Source organism: Aquarana catesbeiana, linkage group LG08 (genome assembly GCF_042186555.1).
Source record: "Aquarana catesbeiana isolate 2022-GZ linkage group LG08, ASM4218655v1, whole genome shotgun sequence".
In the NCBI taxonomy this organism is placed as follows: Eukaryota; Metazoa; Chordata; class Amphibia; order Anura; family Ranidae; genus Aquarana; species Aquarana catesbeiana.
In genome coordinates this window covers 279,306,147-279,328,765 of record NC_133331.1, presented here as the reverse complement: position 1 = coordinate 279,328,765, position 22,619 = coordinate 279,306,147, and the positions used below count along the sequence as shown (strand labels likewise).

General features: G+C 41.8%; 1 protein-coding gene across 5 annotated transcripts in view; it reads left to right on the top strand.

Moving 5' to 3' along the window:
• Nucleotides 1-21,448, top strand: part of LOC141104501 (uncharacterized) — a 37,566-nt gene extending 16,118 nt beyond the window's left edge. For 3 of the 5 annotated variants that reach the window (XM_073594063.1, XM_073594064.1, XM_073594059.1), the window contains 7 exons: nt 4,198-5,424; nt 6,771-6,871; nt 6,966-7,071; nt 7,282-7,377; nt 12,532-12,623; nt 18,377-18,541; nt 21,287-21,448. In XM_073594063.1, coding sequence (XP_073450164.1) covers nt 4,198-5,424; nt 6,771-6,871; nt 6,966-7,071; nt 7,282-7,377; nt 12,532-12,623; nt 18,377-18,397 — 1,643 coding nt within the window. In that variant the 3' untranslated portion in view covers nt 18,398-18,541; nt 21,287-21,448. Of the gene's footprint in view, nt 1-4,197; nt 5,425-6,770; nt 6,872-6,965; nt 7,072-7,281; nt 7,378-12,531; nt 12,624-18,376; nt 18,542-20,341; nt 20,435-21,286 lie in introns of those variants that run through there. The other 2 variants (XM_073594061.1, XM_073594060.1) reach the window with 2 other exon arrangements.
• Nucleotides 21,449-22,619: the final 1,171 nt, after the last annotated feature.

Genomic DNA, 22,619 nt, shown 5'->3' with positions numbered 1-22,619 from the left:
TATAGTACTCTTTTTGTTAAAAGAAGGCCCGGTTGGATCCATAAAGGGAATGAACCACTTCTGAAGAAAATCTTTTCCAAGCAGAAACAAGGCCAGCAAGCGTTTAGGGGGAGAAAACAACAGAGGCTGCTTCCAATCTTCATGTAAAAACGGCCAAAAAAGCAGATGCAAAGGAAAAGTCTTTGCAGCTCCAGGGCCCCATACGATCCAAGGCTGGAAAAAGCACTGGTAGAAACAACAGGGTGATGCACACTGAATCGATAACCACTAAAACAGTCTCCTTAAACTTGGAAGTAAAAGCAATAAGCTGCGACTCCTCAAGGATAAGCTCATTTAAAAATAATTTAAGGACTCGGGATCAGACATTTCTGTGGCCGATGGTTTAGAAGCTGTTAAGGTTGCAGGTAAATTAATCTGTTGGAGAGGGCCACACTTGTGACCCCTGTAATCAGAGTCAGAAGAACTGGGTAATAAAGTCCTGCATGACCATGATGAAAACCTTAGCCCAGACAACCTACCTGGACCAGACAATACCAAAGAGTGTTCAGAGGAGAAAAGACACCCAACAGTAAGGAACAGCAAGCTTCAAGCTTCTGATGTTGGCACCATCAGTAGGCATGCTGCAAGCAGCCTCCAACCTGTTAGTAGAAAGTGAGTTGAAAGCATCAGTTACAGCGGGGATGTCCGATCCATGTCTACAATCAGACATACTGCTGCAGCAGCACTGTTAAAGCAGTTGTACACTGCTGCAGTAAAACAAAAAACAAAAACATTGCATACTAGCACATTACCTTAGAACAAAGCCCGCCAGTGGCACGCTGATAGGGCTTTCATCTTCACCCGGTCCTTATTATAGGCTTACTTGTTGGTAAAAATCACAAACGCTTTAAGCAACGTAAAGACTCCATTATAAGAAGCACTGCCTCAAGTACTCACAAAACATTGACAGCTGGTAGCAGTTGAGGGTCACATGGCCAAAGGTGACCAATGAGTTATTTCAACTACATAGCCAGAAAGCCAGGAGGAAAATGTAAACCAACTCCCAGCTGTTATAGTAGCTGGGAATTTGTTTACATGGCGCTGTCGATTTTAACCCCTTGGTGAGGTGACTGAGGGTAAAACAAATCTTAATGCCTGAACAAAATTTTGCAGTTTTGACATGCGTTAGTAAAACTGTGCATATCACCACAACTGCTTAGTTTATCCAGATGGATTATACCTTGTTTTTTTTAGGACAAATTGGGCTTTCTTTTAGTGGTAAATGGTAACCGATATTCCCTGTGTGTGTTTTTTTTTTTTTTTTTTTTTTTTGTTTTTTTTTTTATTATTATCAACTGGCCGAAATAGTAACAAAATAAATTTTTTTTATATATATATATATATATATATATATATATATATATATATATATATATATATATATATATATATATATATATATATATATAATATATTTTTTTCTAAATTTAGCTGTATATTTCTTTCTACTACCATAACTTACCACCAAAGATCAACCCAAAATAAATTCTCCTGCTCCTGACGATCACGGCGATACCACATATGCGCACATTTAGTTGTTTGTACCCCTGGTAGGGATCAGGAATGCTCAGAAAGTGTGCATTTTTATGATACTAATTTAAAAATACTTAAAGGAGAAGTTCACCTTTTGTTACATGTTATGCCCATATTCAGGGTGTAACATATTACAAATCCACTGGCCCCCGCACCCACCTACCTGTAACATCACGGGATCTTCTCCCCTCGGCTCTCTGTTAAGAAGGTGTCCTTGCAGGGCTCCGGCCGCATCACTCAATCACAGAGTTCTGTGAATTGAAAACTACAAGGTTGGGCAGTCTTTGTGGCTGTCGGCTTGTAGTTCTCAATGAACTACCACGGCACTGTTGAGCGCTGTGGGTAGTTCATTGATAGTTACATAGTAGGTGAGGTTGAAAAAAGAAACACGTCCATCAAGTCCAACCCATGTGTGTGATGCTTCCTGTTAATGTGTAATTGCCTGGTCATATGAAGTACAGCCAAACAGCTTACACACAGAGCCTGCAAGAGCCCTGCATAGCACCCACGATCTGCTGATTGTGGGAGCAATACTTTCCAGGCTCCCAATAAAAAAAAAAAATTATAAATGCAAATTTTTTTATACCTGCAAAAAGATGTGCATTTATTATTTATTTATCATTTTTTTTTAAAGGTGAACTTATCCTTTAAAAAAAAAAAAAAAATTCATACCAAAAATATAATGACCTTTGACCCTTTTATTGACCCTGGCACTGACCAAGATCAAGCCTTGATCTAGCTATTTTTTTCTACACATTTTTGTTTGTTTACATCTTTCTCTCCTGCAAAGAGAGCAAGATACAATGATGTTGATTTACAACATCAAATATACTGTGCACTGCAAGTGCACTTGCAGCAGAGCTTAGTAAATGAGGTTAAGCATCACTTTGCAAAGGCTGCTTAATCACATGCCAGAAAAATAAAAAATAAAAAATTTTGGTTACACATGATTGGATGATAGAAATCAGCAGAGCTTCCCCTCAGATCTAGAGTAACTGCACTTGAAATGCACAGTAGTAAATCAACCTCTATGTATCTTTCTCTCTATGCAAAAGAGAAAACACAGGGGCAGCCTGCACAGTGGCTGATCACTGTGATAGCCAATCAGAGGCTATCACAGCGAACAGATGATGGGGAACCGGGAGTCCCAGGTCCCAATCGTAAATAGGAGACCTGGGGAGCTCGGCGAGAGCCTGGTCTCTGTGCTGGGAGCGTGCTCTGCGGTGTGCTTCCAGCACAAAGAGATGTATATATGCAGCCACACAGATAAAGACCCACTTCTTTGAAGCCGCATGTCTGGGTATAGGTGGCATCAAGGGGTTAATAATTGCAGCAGCAAAAGGGTTACATTAGTTTGTTTGGTTAGGCTGGAGTTTTGTTTGAATTGAAAAAAAGGGGGGGGGGATTGGGACTTCAATTAGGAAGAGACCAGGTGTGGTCTCATACCTCCATCCCTGTATATATGACAAAATAAAGGAGACAGTGCGGGACTTTGAGTGAGGCACGTAGACACCAGTCAGGGGTCAAGACAAGGTACTTTATTTACATACCATGAAATTCATAATAATCAATAAATATGTTACAATATAATTCTTTAATATACACAAAAGGAACACGATTGAACATGACAGTGGAAAGGGATTGAGCCTACACATCCTGAGAACTTCCTATTGCAGCAGAATAATTGAACTTCATGAACATTTAAGATTTTACATATAAATAATAACTAGATCAGTATGAACATTGCATTACAAAGGCTCTACGCGTTTCGTGAAGTATTTATCCACTCTTCTGGAGCAGCAATATAAATATCTGAAATGAAATGAAACACAGGGGTTTCAAAATCCCTGCCTAGGAAAATATGACAAATAAAACAGTAATTACAAAAGGAGTGTGGATCAAGGAATCTAACCTTATCAGAAAAATGGACCATCGCTCTATGGATTTTGGTCTTCTCCCCTTGTGGCTATGCGGGGGCCATGCCTAACAACACTACCACAGCTCCCGGAAAAGATGCCCTAATGGAGGTTTCCAGCTCTCATTTTTTTGCACGGCGATTTGTATTTTTCTGATAAGGTTAGATTCCTTGATCCACACTCCTTTTGTAATTACTGTTTTATTTTTCATATTTTCCTAGGCAGTGATTTTGAAACCCCTGTGTTTCATTTCATTTCAGATGTTTATATTGCTGCTCCTGACGAGTGGATAAATACTTCACGAAACGCGTAGAACCTTTGTAATGCAATGTTCATACCGATCTGGTTATTATTCATATGTATAATCTTAAATGTTCATGAAGTTCAATTATTCTGCTGCAATAGGAAGTTCTCAGGTTGTGTAGGCTCAATCCCTTTCCACTGTCATGTTCAATCGTGTTCCTTTTGTGTATATTAATGAATTATATTGTAACATATTTATTGATTATTATGAATGTTATGGTATGTAAATAAAGTACCTTGTCTTGACCCCTGACTGGTGTCTACGTGCCTCACTCAAAGTCCCGCACTGTCTCCTTTATTTTGGAGTTTTGTTTGAAGAACCATGTCAGTCTCAGGTACATTGTTATATTTTGTCTGGAGTTCTGCTTTATTGCTCTGATTAGGATTAATTCTGTCTTCCCTCTAGATGAACAGCACAGCAGGAATAACCAGGAAAAACAAGACAATATTTCTCCTGATCAAGTCATAGAAGACTATATCACGACTGATTCTTCAGAAGAAAGTCCCATTGCTCCCAATCCCCCTCCCCTATCTCACAGTGTAGATCCATCATCCAATCTTTCCACACACAGCAATTCTTCTCCTAAACACCCGCCTTGTGTTATCGGTTATACAGAGCGTAGAAGTGGTGTACCGTTCCTGGATTCTACGGGTGGTGAAAGCTTTGCCCGGAAAGCAGACCTCCTCTCTCATCAGGGAGGATTTGAAAGGGAGAACAAGCACTCATGTTCAGAATGTGGTCGAAGTTTTACACAGAGATCCAGTCTTATTTTACATCAGAGATCTCACAAAGGCGCAAAGGCTTCATATTCATGTCCTGAATGTGGGAGATGTTTTGCCAGAAGGTCGAATCTTACCGCACATCAGAGGACGCACACAGGAGAGAAGCCATTTTCCTGTGCCATATGTGGTAAATGTTTTTCCACCAAACGGTCTCTTATCATACACAAAGAAGCTCATACACGGGAGAAAACCTATACATGTTCAAAGTGCGGGAAATGTTTTACTCAAAAAGAACATCTTATCACACACCAGAAATCTCACCCAGCTGAAAAGCCATTTTCATGTTCAGAATGTGGGAAAAGTTTTACAGAGAGAGGCTATCTGATCTCACATCAGATGAGCCACACGGGGGAGAAGCCATTTTCATGTTCAGAGTGCGGGAAGTGTTTCACTTGGCGAACCAGTCTTGTTGACCATAAGAAGACTCACACGGGGGTGAAGCCATATTCATGTTCGGAATGTGGTAAATGTTTTACCGAGAGAGGTTATCTGATTTCCCATCAGATGAGTCACACGGGAGAGAAACCATTTTCATGTTCAGAATGTGGAAAATGTTTTGCCTGGAGGACCAGTCTTATCGAACATAAAAAAACTCACACAGGGGTGAAGCCATATTCATGTCTGGAATGTGGGAAACGCTTCACTCGGAAAAAAAGTCTCTTTGAACATCAGAAAACTCACACTGGGGAGCCATTTTCATGTTTGAAATGCGGGAAATGTTTTACGGCGAGAGACCATCTTATTTTGCATCAGATGAGTCATACTGGAGCAAAATCATTTTTGTGTTTGGAGTGTGGGAAGTTTTTTACGCGAAAATCTAGTCTTATTGTACATCAGAGACTTCACATGGGTAAGTAGCGGATTGGGGAGTGTTTTTTTTTTTTTTTTTTTCCAATCGGTTATTTATATACCACAGAGCTCACAAGATGATTTTTTTGTTTTTAGATTTAATTTTTTTTTTACTTTCCCCTGTGATCTCAGCGTTACATTAAAAAATGTGAATAAATGGCGCGGAAATACCCCCCCCAATCCATACCAGGCGCTTCAGCTTTGGTAAGAATTTTTAAGCCAACCCCCATGCCAACATTTAAAAAAAAAATTTAAAAAAATAAAATCTATACCAGGATGTTGATGGGGACAAGTGCCTCTTTTCGACAACCCTGACTGGTGGTTGTGGGGGTCTACAGCCGGGGGCCCCCAGATCTGCTCCCCCCATTTAAAAATAAATGCCCCCCCGGTGTAGAGCCATCCTGCCGACTAACAGTTCTTAAATAACTAAGGAGTGGGTTCACCCAGTGATGTCTCCCCTTGTAACATCATTGGCCAGAGGTATGCTGGGTTGATGATGTCACAAGGGGGTGGGGCCACTTAGTTAAAGTGTTACTAAACCCAGGACTGTGCATTCACTATATCTGGTCTCACACAGTAAACAGAACATGGGAATGCAATTATTTTAGTAAATATAAACTGCTAAATACCTTTTCTCATTAGCGGTATATAACAGTCTTGTGACTTCTATCAGTGCCTGGTTAAAGCTTGTAGGAAGAGTTTTCATACTACACTGGCTGTCCAGGATGCAGGACCCCTGACCCTCTCTCTGGACATGTCTGGACAGTGCTGATTGGCCCTGTGCTGATCACATGCACCCTCCCAAAGAAAAAAAAACTCTCTAGCAATACACACCAAACTGAGCATGTGCAGCCTGACTCCAGTAACTGTCTAAACTGGCATATTTTGGAGACAATGCAAGAAGGGGAGGATCTGTGCATACAAGATCAAACAGCCTTTTTACACAATGCAGAGGATTAACCCCCTAGGTTCCACAGTGAGTATAACAAGCATGCTTTACTGCATATACAGAGCGATTTTACTGTCGTGGGTTTAGTAACATTTTAAGAACTGTCAGGCGGCGGAGCCAGGAGAGTGGAAGCCTTCAGCGCCAGTTGACTTTTTTTTCTTTTTTTTCAGTCGGCGGTGGCGGCAGGCATCGTGATTGATGTACTTGACCGTTCACCCTTCTCTCACCACTCTGCTGCACAACCTCCACTCCACACATGTTGCCCCATGTCCTTACCACCCTGCTGCCATCTGTACTTCTCTTTCAGCACTCTTCCTCCCCTCACGCGCCAAACCACCGATGCCCCCCTACAAATGATTTTCATTCTTCAGGTAATGTTTTGTTGGATATGTTTCCAGCAGGTGAATCCAGTAACAAAAATATCCCAAACAGATGTCCCACTCCTGTATATTCCCAGGATTCCATCCCAGAACATCATGTGATCTCACAAGATTATCAGGTAAATGGAATGTACTGGGAAGCAATGTAGGTCTTGTGTTCAAAACCAGGCCACAAAACCAAATATTGTCCTTTTTGTTCTATTGGCTATGCAGGAAGAAATACAGAGCACATTTAAACCTGAAGATACAAATGATGGTGAGACATGTGTGAGGGGTAATGAACTGTGTAAGGAAGAAACTCCTCTAGAGATGGATATAGGTGAGTAGTAAAACACTAAATAGAAATATAAGAATCCTAGATTATCCATGCTTAGTCAATACAATGCTATCTTCTTCTCACCTCCCTTATCTGTCAGTAGAAAGTTATAGGGAGACAGTTAGCAGTCCCCCCCCCCCCCTCCAAAACACGGCCTCTGGGGTCCTTCATTAATCTCAGTACAGGGGGCTTCACTCTTGTCTTTGTTCACAGACCCCGGAGAGACCAGCACAACCCCAAAAGATTGTAAATCTGAGGAGGACACACAAATGAAAATTAAAGAGGAAATGCCTCAAGAGATTGTAACATGTGAGTAGTACACTTAATTCCTGTTCAGTCACTACGGTGATCTCTTCCTCTCCCCTCCTCTGTCAGTAGACAGTGTGGGGAGATTTACTTAAAATGAATGCACTCAGAATCTGGTGCAGCTGTGCATGGTTGTCAATCTGCTTTTACCTTCAGCTTGTTCAATTAACCACTTCCCGACCAAGCTTCTGGCACTTTTTGTTCACAAGTTTAAATCAGTATATATTGCTAGAAAATTGCTTAGAACCCCCAAATAAATATATGTATGTATGTGTGTATATATATATATATATATATATATATATATATATATATGTGTGTGTGTGTATGTGTGTGTGTGTATATATATATATATATATATATATATATATATATATATATATATATATATATATATATATATATATATATATATATATAAATTTAGCATAGACCCTGGGTAATAAAATGGCGATTGTTTCAATTTTTTTATAAAGTCCAGAACTCGAAGTAGAGAGAGAGAGAGACTATCACCGCTCCAGGTGGGTCAGATCAAAGCAAAAGGCATCTCCTTCAGTCTAGAAGTCCAGGTGCTGGCAATGCTGTAGCAGTTAGACATCAAAGAAATCCTGGACAGCCGCACTCCAAAAATATTTGCCTTTATTCAATAAAGTGTCATCCAAAATACAGGTCACAGCAGAGTGGAACAAAGCTTACGCGTTTCGCACTACACAGAGTGCTTAGTCATATGACTAAGCACTCTGTGTAGTGTGAAACGCGTAAGCTTTGTTCCACTCTGCTGTGACCTGTATTTTGGATGACACTTTATTGAATAAAGGCAAATATTTTTGGAGTGCGGCTGTCCAGGATTTCTTTGTCTAACTGCAATTTTTTTATCTCACACTGTATTTGCGCAACGGTTTTTCGAACGCATTTTTTTTTGGAAAGAATTTGAGGTGCACCAAATGGGAATTTTGGTACCGAATATGCAGGATTTTTATATGTAATTGTATTATATTTGACTTTTTAATTAAAATCAATTTATATGAATATGAATTTATTGTTGGCCATTATTGGCACCTTTTAGTGCAAGAAAAGCTCAATAAAAATGCAGTCTGCAGTCTCTAACCATCTCTTGTATCATGTCTGCAATCTTTTACTTAAACACATTGCTAACAGTACAGGCGGTCCCCTAGTTACAAACATCTGACTTACAAACGGAAGGAGACAACAGGAAGTGAGATGAAATCTACCCCTAGGAAGGGAAATTCTCTCCTGTAAGAGTTAATATGGGAAAAAGATGTCTCCACTGATGCTTTATCACCAAACCTTGTTTCCCTAATAACCCAAAATTTTCAAACTCCAATTGTCATTGGGACAGAAAGTGAGGTGAAATCTTCTGAACAGGGGCACAGACAGCAAAACAGACGTTACAGTGGTGTTACCCCTTCCCTATGCTATCCAAAAAGCTTAAAAATAGTTTTTGTGGCTGGAACTACACTTAAAAAAAATGTACCTGTTTCGACTTACAGATTTAACTTAAGAACAAACCTACAGACCCTATCTTGCCTGTATTAGCAAAATTTTCATTCGGTGCACCTCTAGCAGACATGATACAGGAGATGGTCAGAGACTGCAGACATAGTACAGGAAATGATCAGAGACTGCAGACATGATACAAGAGATCAATGCAGCCTCACCAGTGCCTCAGATGCAGCCTACCAGTGCCCGGATCACACAGAGCAGCGATCTCCCGCTGTGTCACCGAGCTGGATTTGAATTGCCCAGGCCGGGCGCCCGCAGTAACAATGTCCCGCCTCCTATGATAGAGGTCACCCTGATTAAATTTCCTGGCATTGAATCAGTGTGCCGCCTATCACAGGAGGCGGGACCTTGTTACAGCAGCTCGTGACAGGGAGATTGCCGCTCGGCGTGACATGGAGGGGAGGACTGGGGTACGCCAGGATGACACCCCTTTTAATGTGCGGCATCCGGGGCAAAACGCCCCCTTTTCGGTGCCATTATCGCCACCTTTTTGTCTTTCGGCCGATATGTTTCAACGGCCAAAATTTCGGGGCACCTCCTAGAAAAAATACATTTTTATGAGTTAAAAATAAAAAATAAAACTCCCCAGTTTTTTTGTAAAATGTGAAAGATAATGTTATAACAAGTAAATAGATGCCTAACATGTCACGCTTTAAAATTGTGCAAGCTCGTGGAATGGCTACAAACTACGGTACTTAAAAATCCATATAGGCGATGCTTTAAACGCCTTTAAAGGTTACCTGTTTAGAGTTACAGACAGAGCGAGAACAATAGTTTTTGTGCTAGACTTTAACGTTCATGGCAATACCTCACATGTCTGGTGCAAACACTGTTTACGTATGTGTTTGCTTCTGCGTGGGAGCATGGAGGGATGGGGAGCTTGCATTTTTTTAATTTTTTTTTTTTATTTATTTTATTTTTACACTGTCCCTTTTTGAATTGTTTTTTTTCTTATTACTTTTATTCCTAGTACAAGGAATGTAAACATCCCTTGTAATAGAAATAAGGATGACAGGTCCTCTTTATGGAGAAATCTGGGGTCAAAAAGACCCCAAATCTCTTCTTTACCTTTCGCTTTAAAAAAATTGTTTTCTTCCACCCTGGACTGAAAGTGACATCATGACATTGCTCCGGTCCTCCAAGGCCATAGACTCAATCGAAGAGAATCTACTCTTTGATCAGCTAAGGGAGCTGCCGGCCGCACCGTTGGATCGTTTCTCTGGCGAACCAGCGAAAACCGTAAGCCAGAGAAACACTGCCGCTTCAGGAAGCATTTTAGCAGCTCATGAGCCGCTCGGAATGCTTTCATGAGAGAGTCACCTGTCGGCTGCAACAAACAGTACCAGGGTTATGGCTGATACAGTGCCTTGAAAAAAGTATTCATACCCCTTGAAATTTTCCACATTTTGTCATGTTACAATCAAAAACATAAATGTATTTTATGTGATAGACCAACACAAAGTGGCACATCATTGTGAAGTGGAAGGAAAATGATAAATGGTTTTCAACACATTTTTACAAATAAATATCTGAAAAGTGTGGCGTGCATTTGTATTCAGCCCCCTTTACTCTGATACCCCTAACTAAAATCTAGTGGAACCAATTGCCTTCAGAAGTCACCTAATTAGTAAATAAAATACACCTGTGTGTAATTTAATCTTAGTAAAAATACAGCTGTTCTGTGAAGCCCTCAGAGGTTTGTTAGAGAACCTTAGTGAACAAACAGCATCTTGAAGGCCAAGGAACACACCGGACAGGTCAGGGATGAAGTGGTGGAGAAGTTTTAAAGCAGGGTTAGGTTATAGAAAAATATCCCAAAGCTTTGAACATCTCACGGAGCACTGTTCAATCCATCATCCGAAAATGGAAAGAGTATGGCACAACTGCAAACCTACCAAGACATGGCCGTCCACCTAAACTGACAGGCCGGGCAAGGAGAGCATTCATCAGAGAAGCAGCCAAGAGGCTCATGGTAACTCTGGAGGAGCTGCAGAGATCCACAGCTCAGGTGGGAGAATCTGTCCACAGGACAACTATTAGTCGTGCTCTCCACAAATCTGCCCTTTATGGAAGAGTGGCAAGAAGAAAGTCATTGTTGAAAGAAAGCCATAAGAAGTCCCGTTTGCAGCTTGCGAGAAGCCATGTAGGGGACACAGCAAACATGTGGAAGAAGATGCTCTGGTTCTGGTCAAACCAAAATTGAACTTTTGGTCTGAAAGAAGAACTCTGTGTGGCAGAAAACTAACACTGCACATCGCCCTGAACACACCATCCCCACCATGAAAAATGGTGGTGGCAGCATCATGTTGTGGGGAAGCGTCTCTTCAGCAGGGACAGGAAAGCTGGTCAGAGTTGATAGGAAAATGGATGGAGCTAAATACAGGGCAATCTTAGAATAAAACCTGTTAGAGTCTGCAAAAGGCTTGAGACTTATGCCGCGTACACACGGGCGGACTTTTTGACCGGACTGGTCTGACGGACTTTCCGACTGACTTTTGAACGAACGGACTTGCCTACACACGATTACACCAAAGTCCAACAGATTCGTACGTGATGACGTACGACCGGACTAAAATAAGGAATTTTATAGCCGGTAGCCAATAGCTGCCCTAGCGTGGGTTTTCATTCGTCGGACTAGCATACAGACAAGCAGATTTTTCGACTCGAGTCCGTCAGACAAATTTGAAACATGTTCCAAATCTAAAATCCGTCAGACTTTTGACCGAAAAAGTCCGCTGCAGGTCCGATGGAGCCCACACACGGTCGCATTGTCCGCCGGATTCGGTCCGTCGGACCAGTCCGGTCGCAAAGTCCGACCGTGTGTACGCGCCATTAAGCTGAGGTTCACCTTCCAGCAGGACAACGACCTTAAACATACAGCCAGAGCTACAATGGAATGGTTTAGATCAAAGCATATTCATGTGTTAGAATGGCCCAGTCAAAGTCCAGACCTAAATCCAATTGAAAATCTGTGGAAAGACTTGAAAGTTGCTGTTCACAGACGCTCTCCATCCAATCTGACAGAGCTTGTGCTATTTTGCAAACAATGGGCAAAAATGTCACTCTCTCTAGATGTGCAAAGCTGGTAGAGACATCCCCAAGACTTAAAGACTTGCAGCTGTAATTGCAGTGAAAGGCGGTTCTACAAAGAATTGACTCAGGGGGGCTGAATACAAATGTACCCCACACTTTTCACATATTTATTTGTAAAAAAATTAACCATTTATCATTTTCCTTCCACTTCACAATTATGTGCCACTTTTGTGTTGGTCTATCACATAAAATCCCAATAAAATACAGTTACATTTTTGGTTGTAACATGGCAAAATGTGGAAAATTTCAAGGGGTGTGAATACTTTTTCAAGGCACTGTATCTTCAGCCATAAACCCAGTAAACCACTTGCAATCTGCAATGTATATGTGCGTATTGCGGTCGGCAAGTGGTTAGGCTTTGAAGACTCCTGCTGCTACAATTCACATTGGTCTAAATTGCCGTATAAATGTAGCCTTAACTCCGGGTCTCCTTCTCACATCGTGTCATTTTATGTCTCTCCCCCCCCCCCCCCAAACACACTCTCTGGGGTCTCTCATACATCTCAGTACAGGGGGTTTCACTCTCATCCTTTTTCACAGACCTTGGAGACACTCAGAGAGACATCAAAGTTGAGGAGAAGGAAGAAGGACACGCAAGGATTAAAGAGGAAATCCTCCAAAAATCAGCACAGGTGAGCCAAGAACAGCAGAGTCTCTTACTTTAGTGATTTCTTTGCTCATTGTTCATGTGTAAAAACCTAACTTTAAATTTTTGTGTGTGGCTGTTATTCTCTCAATATCCATTAACGATATATCTAATTGCACAAGAGAGGACTTGGCACTGTTCCTGCAGGTATAGTGAGGACAAATAAGGGACAGTGTACGGTGATAGATGCGTGTGGAGCTAAACAGGTTATCATTATAAACCAGTCATTTCTGGGTAAGAGACACTGCATCATGAATTTTCTCCTTGCCCAAATGAGACTTGAGATGGACCAGCCTTAAGTAAAGGTAGTAAAGAAATATAATTTGGTCACCGTCTTTGTGTTTCCTAATATGAAACGGATAAGCCAGACCTCTGTATGCAGTACTTATTCGCTTTAGGCCTGTTTCACACTGCCGTGACTTTTGCGCGACATCCCAGCGCACCTTCGGCGCGACTTGCATACGAATTCTTTACCAGAAGTCAATGCAAGTCATGCCAAAATCGAACCAAATGTAGTGCAGTCCAAACCTTTTTCTAAGTCGGAGCGACTCAAGTCTCCTATTAGAACGGTTCCATTGCACTTAATTGGGTGCGACTTGTGATGCAACATAGGTTCTCAAAGTCAGAGCGCATGTTGCACCAGTCTGAACCGGGCCTTAGCAACATTTCTTCCATAGTAAAGTCCTCATATGGTCAATAAGATCATGAAGGATGAGTGCTAGATTTTGAAATATTGGTAAGTTATATATGTCTGGAACTTGGTAAAACATTAAAGTGGTTGTAAAGGCTGAATTACCCTCATGCATTCATGCATGAAGGTAAAAAAACCTTCTGTGTGCTGCTCCCCCCCACACCCCTAATACTCACCTGAGCCCCCTCTCGATCCAACGATGTGCTGTCCGAAACTCCCTCTCTTCATTGGCTGAGACAGCAGTGAGCCAATGAGGAGAGAGTAGGGGGTGAGGCTGAGGTCAAGGGGAGGAGCCAGGAGCGCCAGCGGGGGGGGACCAGAGAAGAAGAGGCGCAGGGCTGTTCTGTGCAAAACCCACTGCGCAGAGCAGGTAAGTATGACATGTTTGTTATTTAACAACTTGGCGTCTGCGCTATAGCCGAATGATGGCCACAGCGCTGACCTGAATTTCCGCCGCCTCCCCTTTGCATGCTCCCCGCGCACACCCTGCAGGTCACTTAGTCACTGAGACTCAGGTGATCGCAGATCCGAGTAAGTGGCCGATCCCAGACCCTTACCACGTGATCAGCTCTCAGCCAATAACAGCTGATCACATGATGTAAACAAAAGCTTGGTAATCGTTTTTTTTTTTTCTCCTCACACTAACAGCGTGAGGAGAAAAAAAAAAGCAGATCACCGGTTTATCTGCAAGGGACATCGGTCCCGAAGAGAGAGGCAATTCTGCCTCATCTGTGCCCACCAGTACCCCCTGCCAGTGCCACCTATCAATGCCCACCAGTGGTGCCAATCAGAACCACCTAGTAGTTCTGCCTATCAGTGAAACCAATCAGTGCCCATTATTGCCACCCATCAGTGCCCATCACTGCCACCTATCGGTGCCCATCAGTGCCGCCTCATCAGCGTACATAAATGAAGGAGAAAAATTACCTGTTTGCAAAATTTTATAACAAAATATAAAAAAAATATTTATTTTTTTCTTTAAATTCGGTCTTTTTAATTTTTTTTTTTTTTAACAAAAATAAAAACCGCAGAGGTGATAAAATACCACCAAAAGAAAGCTCTATTTGTGGGAAAAAAAAATGATAAAAATTTCATTTGGGTACAGTGTTGTCAGACCGCGCAATCGTCATTCAAAGTGCATCAGCGCTAAAAGCTGAAAATTGGTCTAGACAGGAGGGGGGTTTAAGTTCCTAGTAAGCAAGTGAAAAAAAAGGGCAAACCTTTAATACCACTTTAAGCTAGTTATTTCTTAATCACAGGTGATGCAGTCATTTATCCTGTCACACAAATTAGCCTTGCATTTGTTGAACCTCAAACCGAATAGGTAAAAATAAAGGCATCTGTTTGGCATGAGGGATTGGTCTGTGTGGTCTTCAGTTCCATTTAGATCAGTGGTAGTCAACTTTCTTGATATGGGGGCTTCAAGTGCAGACCCCATATCACCAAAGGGCCACACATAAAATTTGAATATTCAATCTCTGAGACCATAGACATACAACAGCATGATACAAGAAATGGTCAGGGACTGTGGGCATGATGAAAGAAATGGTTAGAGACTGTGAGTATCATACATGCAATGGTTATAGACTGTAGGCATCAGGGATGAGCTCAAGTGTGTTCAGACACAAGTCCAAACCCACCTAAGCTATCCCCTGGCAAGCTGTGAAAACGAACAGCCAATTAGAGGTGGTAGATGCATTCCCTGCCCTGCCGCCACACATATACTCATCCCTCGTATACGTGTGTCTGTGGGGGAAGGGAATACCTTTACCTCCTATAATTAGCTGTCCGCTATATCACTATTATAACCGAGCAATAGGGAAACACAGATCAGTGTCTGTAGAAGTCCAGAGGGCTGAATGTGACCCTCGAAACACAGGCTGGGCATCAGGGATCCAGATAATCCTAAATAGTGTATAGGCATGTTCACTTAAGTTAGAATGAAGTCTTCAACAACGAGAATTTTATTTAGACCAAAAGTAGGCTTAAAAACTCACGATCCAGCAATGTGCATGTGATTCTCAGCTCTCCAGGGACTCTCCCTCCTCATTGGCTGAGACAGCACTGGCTCCCGTTACTGTCAATCACAGCCAATGAGAAGAGAGAGGGGGTGCACAGAGCAGTGGATCGGGAGCACCCATAGCAAGCTGCTTGCTCTGGGGGCACTTGGCAGAAGGATGAGCCAGAAACACCAGTGGGGGACCTTAGAAGAGGATTGGGGCTGCTCTGTACAAAACCGCTGCACAGAGCAGGTAAGTATAACATGCTTATTATTTATTTTTAACTGAACTTTAATGTCACTTAAAACTTTCCTCACACAGATTAGTTTTGAATTTCTTTCTTTTTTTTTTTTTGTTTACCTTTTTTTTTATACGTTTTGTAAAAATGTCTTACATTAGCTGAATGAGAGAGTGATATTGAAGAGATTCTAATGCCGCGTACACACGATTGGACTTCTCGTTGGAAAAAGATATGACGGCTTTTCCGACGGGATTCCGCTCAAGCTTGCCTTGCATACACACGGTCACGCAAAAGTTTGCTGAAATTACAACCGTCAAGAACGCGGTGACGTACAACACTACGACGAGCCGAGAAAATTAAGTTCAATGATTCCGAGCATGCGTCGAATTGTTTCCGAGCATGCTTAGGGGCTTTGCGCGTCGCAATTGCCATAGACGATTGCATTTTCAGATAGGAACTTTTCCCGACCGGAAAATTGAGAGCATGCTCTCAATTTTTTGCTGGCTGGCATTCCACCAGCAAAAGACCGATGGAGCATACACACGGTCACATTTTCCGACGGAAAACTCTCATCGGTCTTTTGCGGGCCGAAAATCCGATCGTCTGTACGCAGCATTAGGGATTGATAGGAGGCACAAAGAACTTTGGGCAGAAGAGGGACACTTAAAAGAAAATGTGGGTAGAAGAAGCATAGCGGGTACAAGCAAGGGAGACATTCAAAAACCAGGGAAAGAAAGCAAAGAACAATGACCCTGAGATAGAGAGAGAATGGGATGAGTTTGAGAACAGGATGAAAGCAGGTAAGTACACAAAGGGGAACACTATTTGGAGAAAAATGGCAGACAGACAGAACAAGATAGACAAGGAAGAAGAGGCCACAGTGTAAGGGAATGCAACATTAACTGCTTGCTGCCCACCTACAATAGATTTACTGCGGCACAGGCAGGCCAGACAAGGTACTGGTACGTTGCCAGCTTGCTTCTGGGTTTGGGGCGTGTGCACATGTTTGGCAGTTGATTTCAGCCAATGATTTTGGCTGAAGTCAGCTGATCAGCTGTGGCCAATCACACAGAGTTCTGTGTTCACAGTACAAATAGTTCTCTGCTTTTGTAAACAGCAATCTGGCTGTTTCAGGGAGAAAAAAACAGCTAGAGAGAAAGGTAAAGCAGCACTCATTAGGCACACAGATAACCCCCTTGATTGCCCCTAAATGTTAACCCCTTCCCAGCCACTGTCCTTAGTACAGTGTCCGTGTACGGTATTATCACTGTATTAGTGTCACTAGCAACATCAGTGACCCTCCCAGATAGGGTGCCAGGCAATCTGGCCCTAAGACACTATCACAGTCACACTATAAGTCGCTGATCACCGCCATTACCAATATAGCGTCTATAGCTGAGTCATTTCCAGTATATATACCATAGTTTGTAGATGCTATAACTTTCACACAAAGCAATTTATATACACATTATTTGGATTTTTTTTTTTTTTTTTTTTTTTTTTTTTACTAAATACAGGTAGCAGAATACATTTTGGCATAAACTTAAGAAATTCGATTTTTTATTGGAAAGGTTTTATAGCAGAAAGTAGAAAATATCCTTTTTTCTTTCAAAATGTTTGGTCTTTTTTTTTTTGTTTTATATAATAAAAAATAAAAACCCAGTGGTAATCAAATACCACCAAATGAAAGCACTATTTGTGTGAAAAAAAAGTGATATCAATTTCTTTGGCGTACAGTGTTGCATGACCGAGCAATTACCAGTTACCATATTTATCGGCGTATAACACGCACCCCAAGTTTAGGAGGGAATTTTAAGGAAAAAAACTTAAGGAAACATACAGTTAAATGCCCATCAATGCAGCCTTATCAGTGTCCATCTGCAGCCTTATCAGTGTCCATCTGCAGCCTTGTAGTGTCATTTGCAGCCTTGTAGTGTCATTTGCAGCCTTGTAGTGTCATCTGCAGCCTTGTAGTGTCATTTGCAGCCTTGTAGTGTCATCTGCAGTCTTGTAGTGTCATCTGCAGCCTTGTAGTGTCATCTGCAGCCTTGTAGTGTCATCTGCAGCCTTGTAGTGTCATCTGCAGCCTTGTAGTGTCATCTGCAGCCTTGTAGTGTCATTTGCATCCTTGTAGTGTCATTTGCAGCCTTGTAGTGTCATCTGCAGCCTTGTAGTGTCATCTGCAGCCTTGTAGTGTCATCTACAGACTTGTCAGTGTCACTGCAGTTTTTAAATATGGCGCCGCCGAGAGACACAGAGACGGTCCTGTGTCTCTCGGCTGCTTTCGGCTCCTCTCGTAGTCCTATGGGCGGAGCCGAGCGCCACTGATATACATACATAGCCGAGTGTACTCGGCTAGGTTCGGCTAGCTCCGCTCAGTCATGACCAGTCCCTGTGTTATGTCCATCATAGGGCGGGACTGGGCGTGACTGTGAGCGGAGCTAGCCGAACCTAGCCGAGTACACTCGGTTATGTATGTATGTCGGCGGCACTCGCTCCTCCGCTCACAGTCAGTGAGGGGATCGGCGTATAACACGCACCCGCGATTTTCCCCTGATTTTAAGGGGGAAAAATTGCGTGTTATACGCCAATAAATATGGTAAATAGCGCAGTGCTGAATAGCAAAAATGCTTTGGTTCTAAAGGGGGTAAAACCTTTTGGAAGTCAACCGGTTAAGAACTGAGACAGGAACATTGGAGTGGTGTGGCGTATGCTACCCAAGGGGGGAAAAGAAAAATGTGTGCAAGAATCTTTCACTAACACAGACAAGAAACGGGAAGTGACTTCTTCTACTTTATATTATACAGGAAGTGTGGTGTAAACGATAGAAAGCTGGACCATCTGAAGGAGAAGAAACTGACCTACAGGGTTGGATTTCTGATCATAGGCACTAAATGTCCTAAATGGGAAACCTATCTTCATTGCATCTCCAACTGTTATGCCTTAGAGTTACTTGAGTTTTATCCCTGCAGGTGAGTAATATGTTTTGTGTTTTCATCTTGAATATTTCAACTGTTTTTTGTAAGAATAAAGATTTCTTTATTAACCATTGCAGACACAGGAATGTAGTAATACTCTGACCTATGGGAGGGCGAAACTGGCAAACAGGAAAAAAAATTCACTTTGTCAGAAATATAACGAAATACATAAAACCTCCATAATAGTTGTTTAAAAACACATATACGTTATGTTGATTGACTACCCATATAGCACTGTCAATCTTTCTCAACGTGTTTCGTGGTTTCACTGCTTCTTCAGGGCTGGGCCAAATATAAGACACATTAACCACTTAAGGACCGAGCCTCTTTTTTAGATGTGTTGCTTACAAGTTAAAAACAGTTTGGTTTTTTTTGCTAGAAAATTACTTAGAACCCCCAAACATTATACATTTTTTTTCTAACACCCTAGAGAATAAAATGGCAGTCTTTGCAATACTTTCTGTCACACCGTATTTGCGCAGCGGTCTTACAAGTGCACTTTAAAAAAAAAAAAAATTTTGAATTAAAAAATAAGACAACAGTAAAGTTATATACCCAACATGTCACGCTTCAAAATTGCACCCGCTCGTGGAATGGCGACAAACTTTTAACCTTAAAAATCTTCTTAGGGGACATTTAAAAAATCTACAGGTTGCATGTTTTGCATTACATAGGAGGTCTAGGGCTAGAATTATTGCTCTCGCTCTACCGATCGCGGCGATACCTCACATGTGTGGTTTGAACACTGTTTTCATATGCGGGCGCTACTCACGTGTGCGTTCACTTCTACATGCGAGCTCGGCGGGACGGGGCGCATTTAAATTTTTTTTTTTCTTATTTATTTTACCTTTTTTTATTTTTACACTGTTTAAAAAAAAAAAAAAGTGTCACTTTTATTCCTATTACAAGGAATGTAAACATCCCTTGTAATAGAAAAAAAGCATGACAGGACCTCTTAAGTATGAGATCTGGGGTCAAAAAGACCTCCGATCTCATATTTACACTAAAACGCAATAAAAAAAAAAAGAAAAGAAAAAAAAAGTAATTTAAAAAAATGTAAAAAAAAAATTGTCCCTTTAAGAGTTATGGGCGGAAGTGACGTTTTGACATTGCTTCCGCCCTGCAGTGTCTTGGAGACGGGTGGGGGCCATCTTCCCCTCACTCGTTTCCATGCACACCCCCCGGAAGGATCCGATTTGTCTCCGCCGTAAGCGGTGGAGGACACCGGATCACCGCAGGAGAGGGGGGGCGTCTCCCGCCGCCGTTAAAAGTGATCTTGCGGCGAATCCGCCGCAGAGACCACTTTTATCTTGTACTGGACTGCCGGCCGAACACGGGGATACCAGGGTTATGGCAGCTAGCTGCTGCCATAACAACAATATCAGTTCTCAAAGTGAGGACGTACATTGGCGTGCGGCGGTCCGGAAGCGGTTAAAGTGTTTGTAATGGATGAACATGAAGGTAAAAAAAACGTGTGTGTGTCAGCCCCCCTTAAAGTTTTACTAAACCCACAACAGTAAAATCAGTCTGTATATGCAGCATAGCATGCTTGTTATACTCAATGTGGAACTTAAGGGGTTAATCCTCTGCATTGTGTAAAAAGACTGTTTTATTCTGTATGCACAGATCCTCCCCCTCCTGTACTGTCTATCTGGGGAAGTCAGCTAACACAGGCAGAGTAGCGGACCTTCATATGCTCAGTTGTGTCTTTTATGCTGAAGAACATATTTACTTGTTGATCAGAGCTAGCCAGGTCACATGATATTGACATCACACATGTGGGTGTCTATACAGGCTGCAGTGGAAATCTCCTTCTTCCTGAACTCTCAGCACTGGAGAAAGTCTGCAGTTTATCATGTAATCGTGGTATACAGATCATCCAAAAAGGTATATAGTGGCAGTATTTTAATGTAAAAAGATTTATAAGATGTGGGCACTGGGGGGGGGGGGGGGGGGCGCGCTCGGGCGGATGAACTATTTTTATATTTCTGGGTTTAGTAACACTTTTTAATACTTACCTGAGCCCAATCTTCCTCCAGCACGAGCGTCTTGGCTCTCCAGGGACTCTTCTTTATTGGCTAAGAGTAGCGGTAGCCAGTGAGCCAATGAGGGAAGGGGGGGGGGACGGCTCTGTGTGTGAATTGACACACCTCCATTGCAAGCTGCTTGCTCTGGTGGCACTTGGCAGGAAGGAGGGTCCAGGAGCGCTGGCGAGGGAACCGAGAAGAGAAGGATCAGGCTGCTCTGTGCAAAACCATTACACAGAGCAGGTAAGTATGACATGTTTGTTATTTAAAAAAACAGGAAAAAATGTGTCTATAATATCACTTTAATTCTTGAAGGATTAATCCATCTATGAGAAAACAATATCACAATAATCGTATAATACATACAAATATAGTAAACATTTATGTGACTTCTATTTCTATCATGGGCATCTATCCTTTTCAGTCCAAAATAAGGTATTACTGGTATGCCTCGCTCCTGTGATCGTGGGGGTGAGCAGTAATGGCTGGGAGTGTCTTAGCAACGTCCTAGCAACAAGGATAGGACAGGAAGATGCCATCTCTGGGGTTTTTCTGGCCAGGCTTTATGACGTATGTAAATGGTCTACACCTAATGCAAGGGCATGATTCAACTTTGGCCAAAGCTACACAGTTTGTTCTTATTTATAGGCGCCATTACCTGCATATGCAATTTTTTGGTGAATTAATCCTTTAATACTTTTATTTCCTCTAGATGGACAGCACAGTAGGAATGACAAGGACAAACATGCAAATTTCACTCCACCTGGTGAAAAAGATGACACCACATCGGATTTTTCAGAAGAAAACTCTATCGACCTAAATCTTCCAACACCTCACAGTGCTAATTGTCAAATTCCTCTCAGGGGAGAGGTTTTTTAAAAAAAAAAAAATGTTTTTAATGTTCCAAATGTGGGAAATCTTTTACTGAAAGAGGCTACCTGATCTCACATCAGATCATTCACACGGGGGGGAGGAACCATTTTCATGTTCAGAGTGTGGGAAATATTTTACATGGAGGACCAGTCTTATTAAGCATAAGAAATCTCACACAGAGGAGAAGCCACATTCATGTTCACAATGTGGTATGTGTCCTACGAGAAGATCGAGCTGTTTTGAACATTAGAGAGAACTTGCACGGGTGAGAAGCCGTATTCATGCTCAGTATGTGGGAAATATTTTATTCGGAGATTACGTTTTATGAAACATCAGGGAACACACACAGGAGAGAGGTCATTTTTTATGTTCAGAATGTGTAAAAAGTCTTATTGAAAGACACCAATGTATCTTGGGTCAGATGACTCGCACAAGAGACAAACCATTTTTATGCTCTGAAAGTGAGAAATATTTTTATTGTACATCAGAGATCTAACATGGGGGGAAGCCGTGTTAATCTTCAGAATGTGGGAGAAGTTTTAAAACAAAACAGTTGCTTATCAATCACCAGCGAAACTCAAACGATAGAAAAGCCATTTTCCTGTTCAGAATGTAGAAAATACTTTGCCCAGAAGTAGTATTTTCTGTCCCACCAGAAGACGTACGAGGAGAAGTTGCACTTGTGTTCGGAATGTGGGAAATGTGTTTTTTTTTTTTTTTCTGTGACAATTAATTCTCATTCACAAAATAAAAGTCACACTTATGAGAAATCTATGTCTGGAATGTGGAAAATGTTTTAAAATGAGATTGTATCTTGCTATTCATCAGAAAACTCATAAAGGGATTAAGCAGTCTTCTCCCTCCAACTGGAGTGAATGGCATGAAAAAGTTCATATGGGAGTAAAGCCACATGCTTACGATGATTGTGGAAAATGTTATACACGAAAGGTAAATCTTGTTGCCCATCAAAGTGTTCACACAGGTGGTTGCATGCATTCGTGTTCTGAATGTGGAAAAGGTTTTTCCAAAAAATCCAGCCTGGTCGCATATAGTCATATTCACACTGGGGCGAAGCCTAATGCCCGCGTACACACGAACGGAATTTACGACAACAAATGTTCGAAGTGAGCTTGTTGTTGGAAATTCCGACCATGTGTAGGCTCCATCGGACA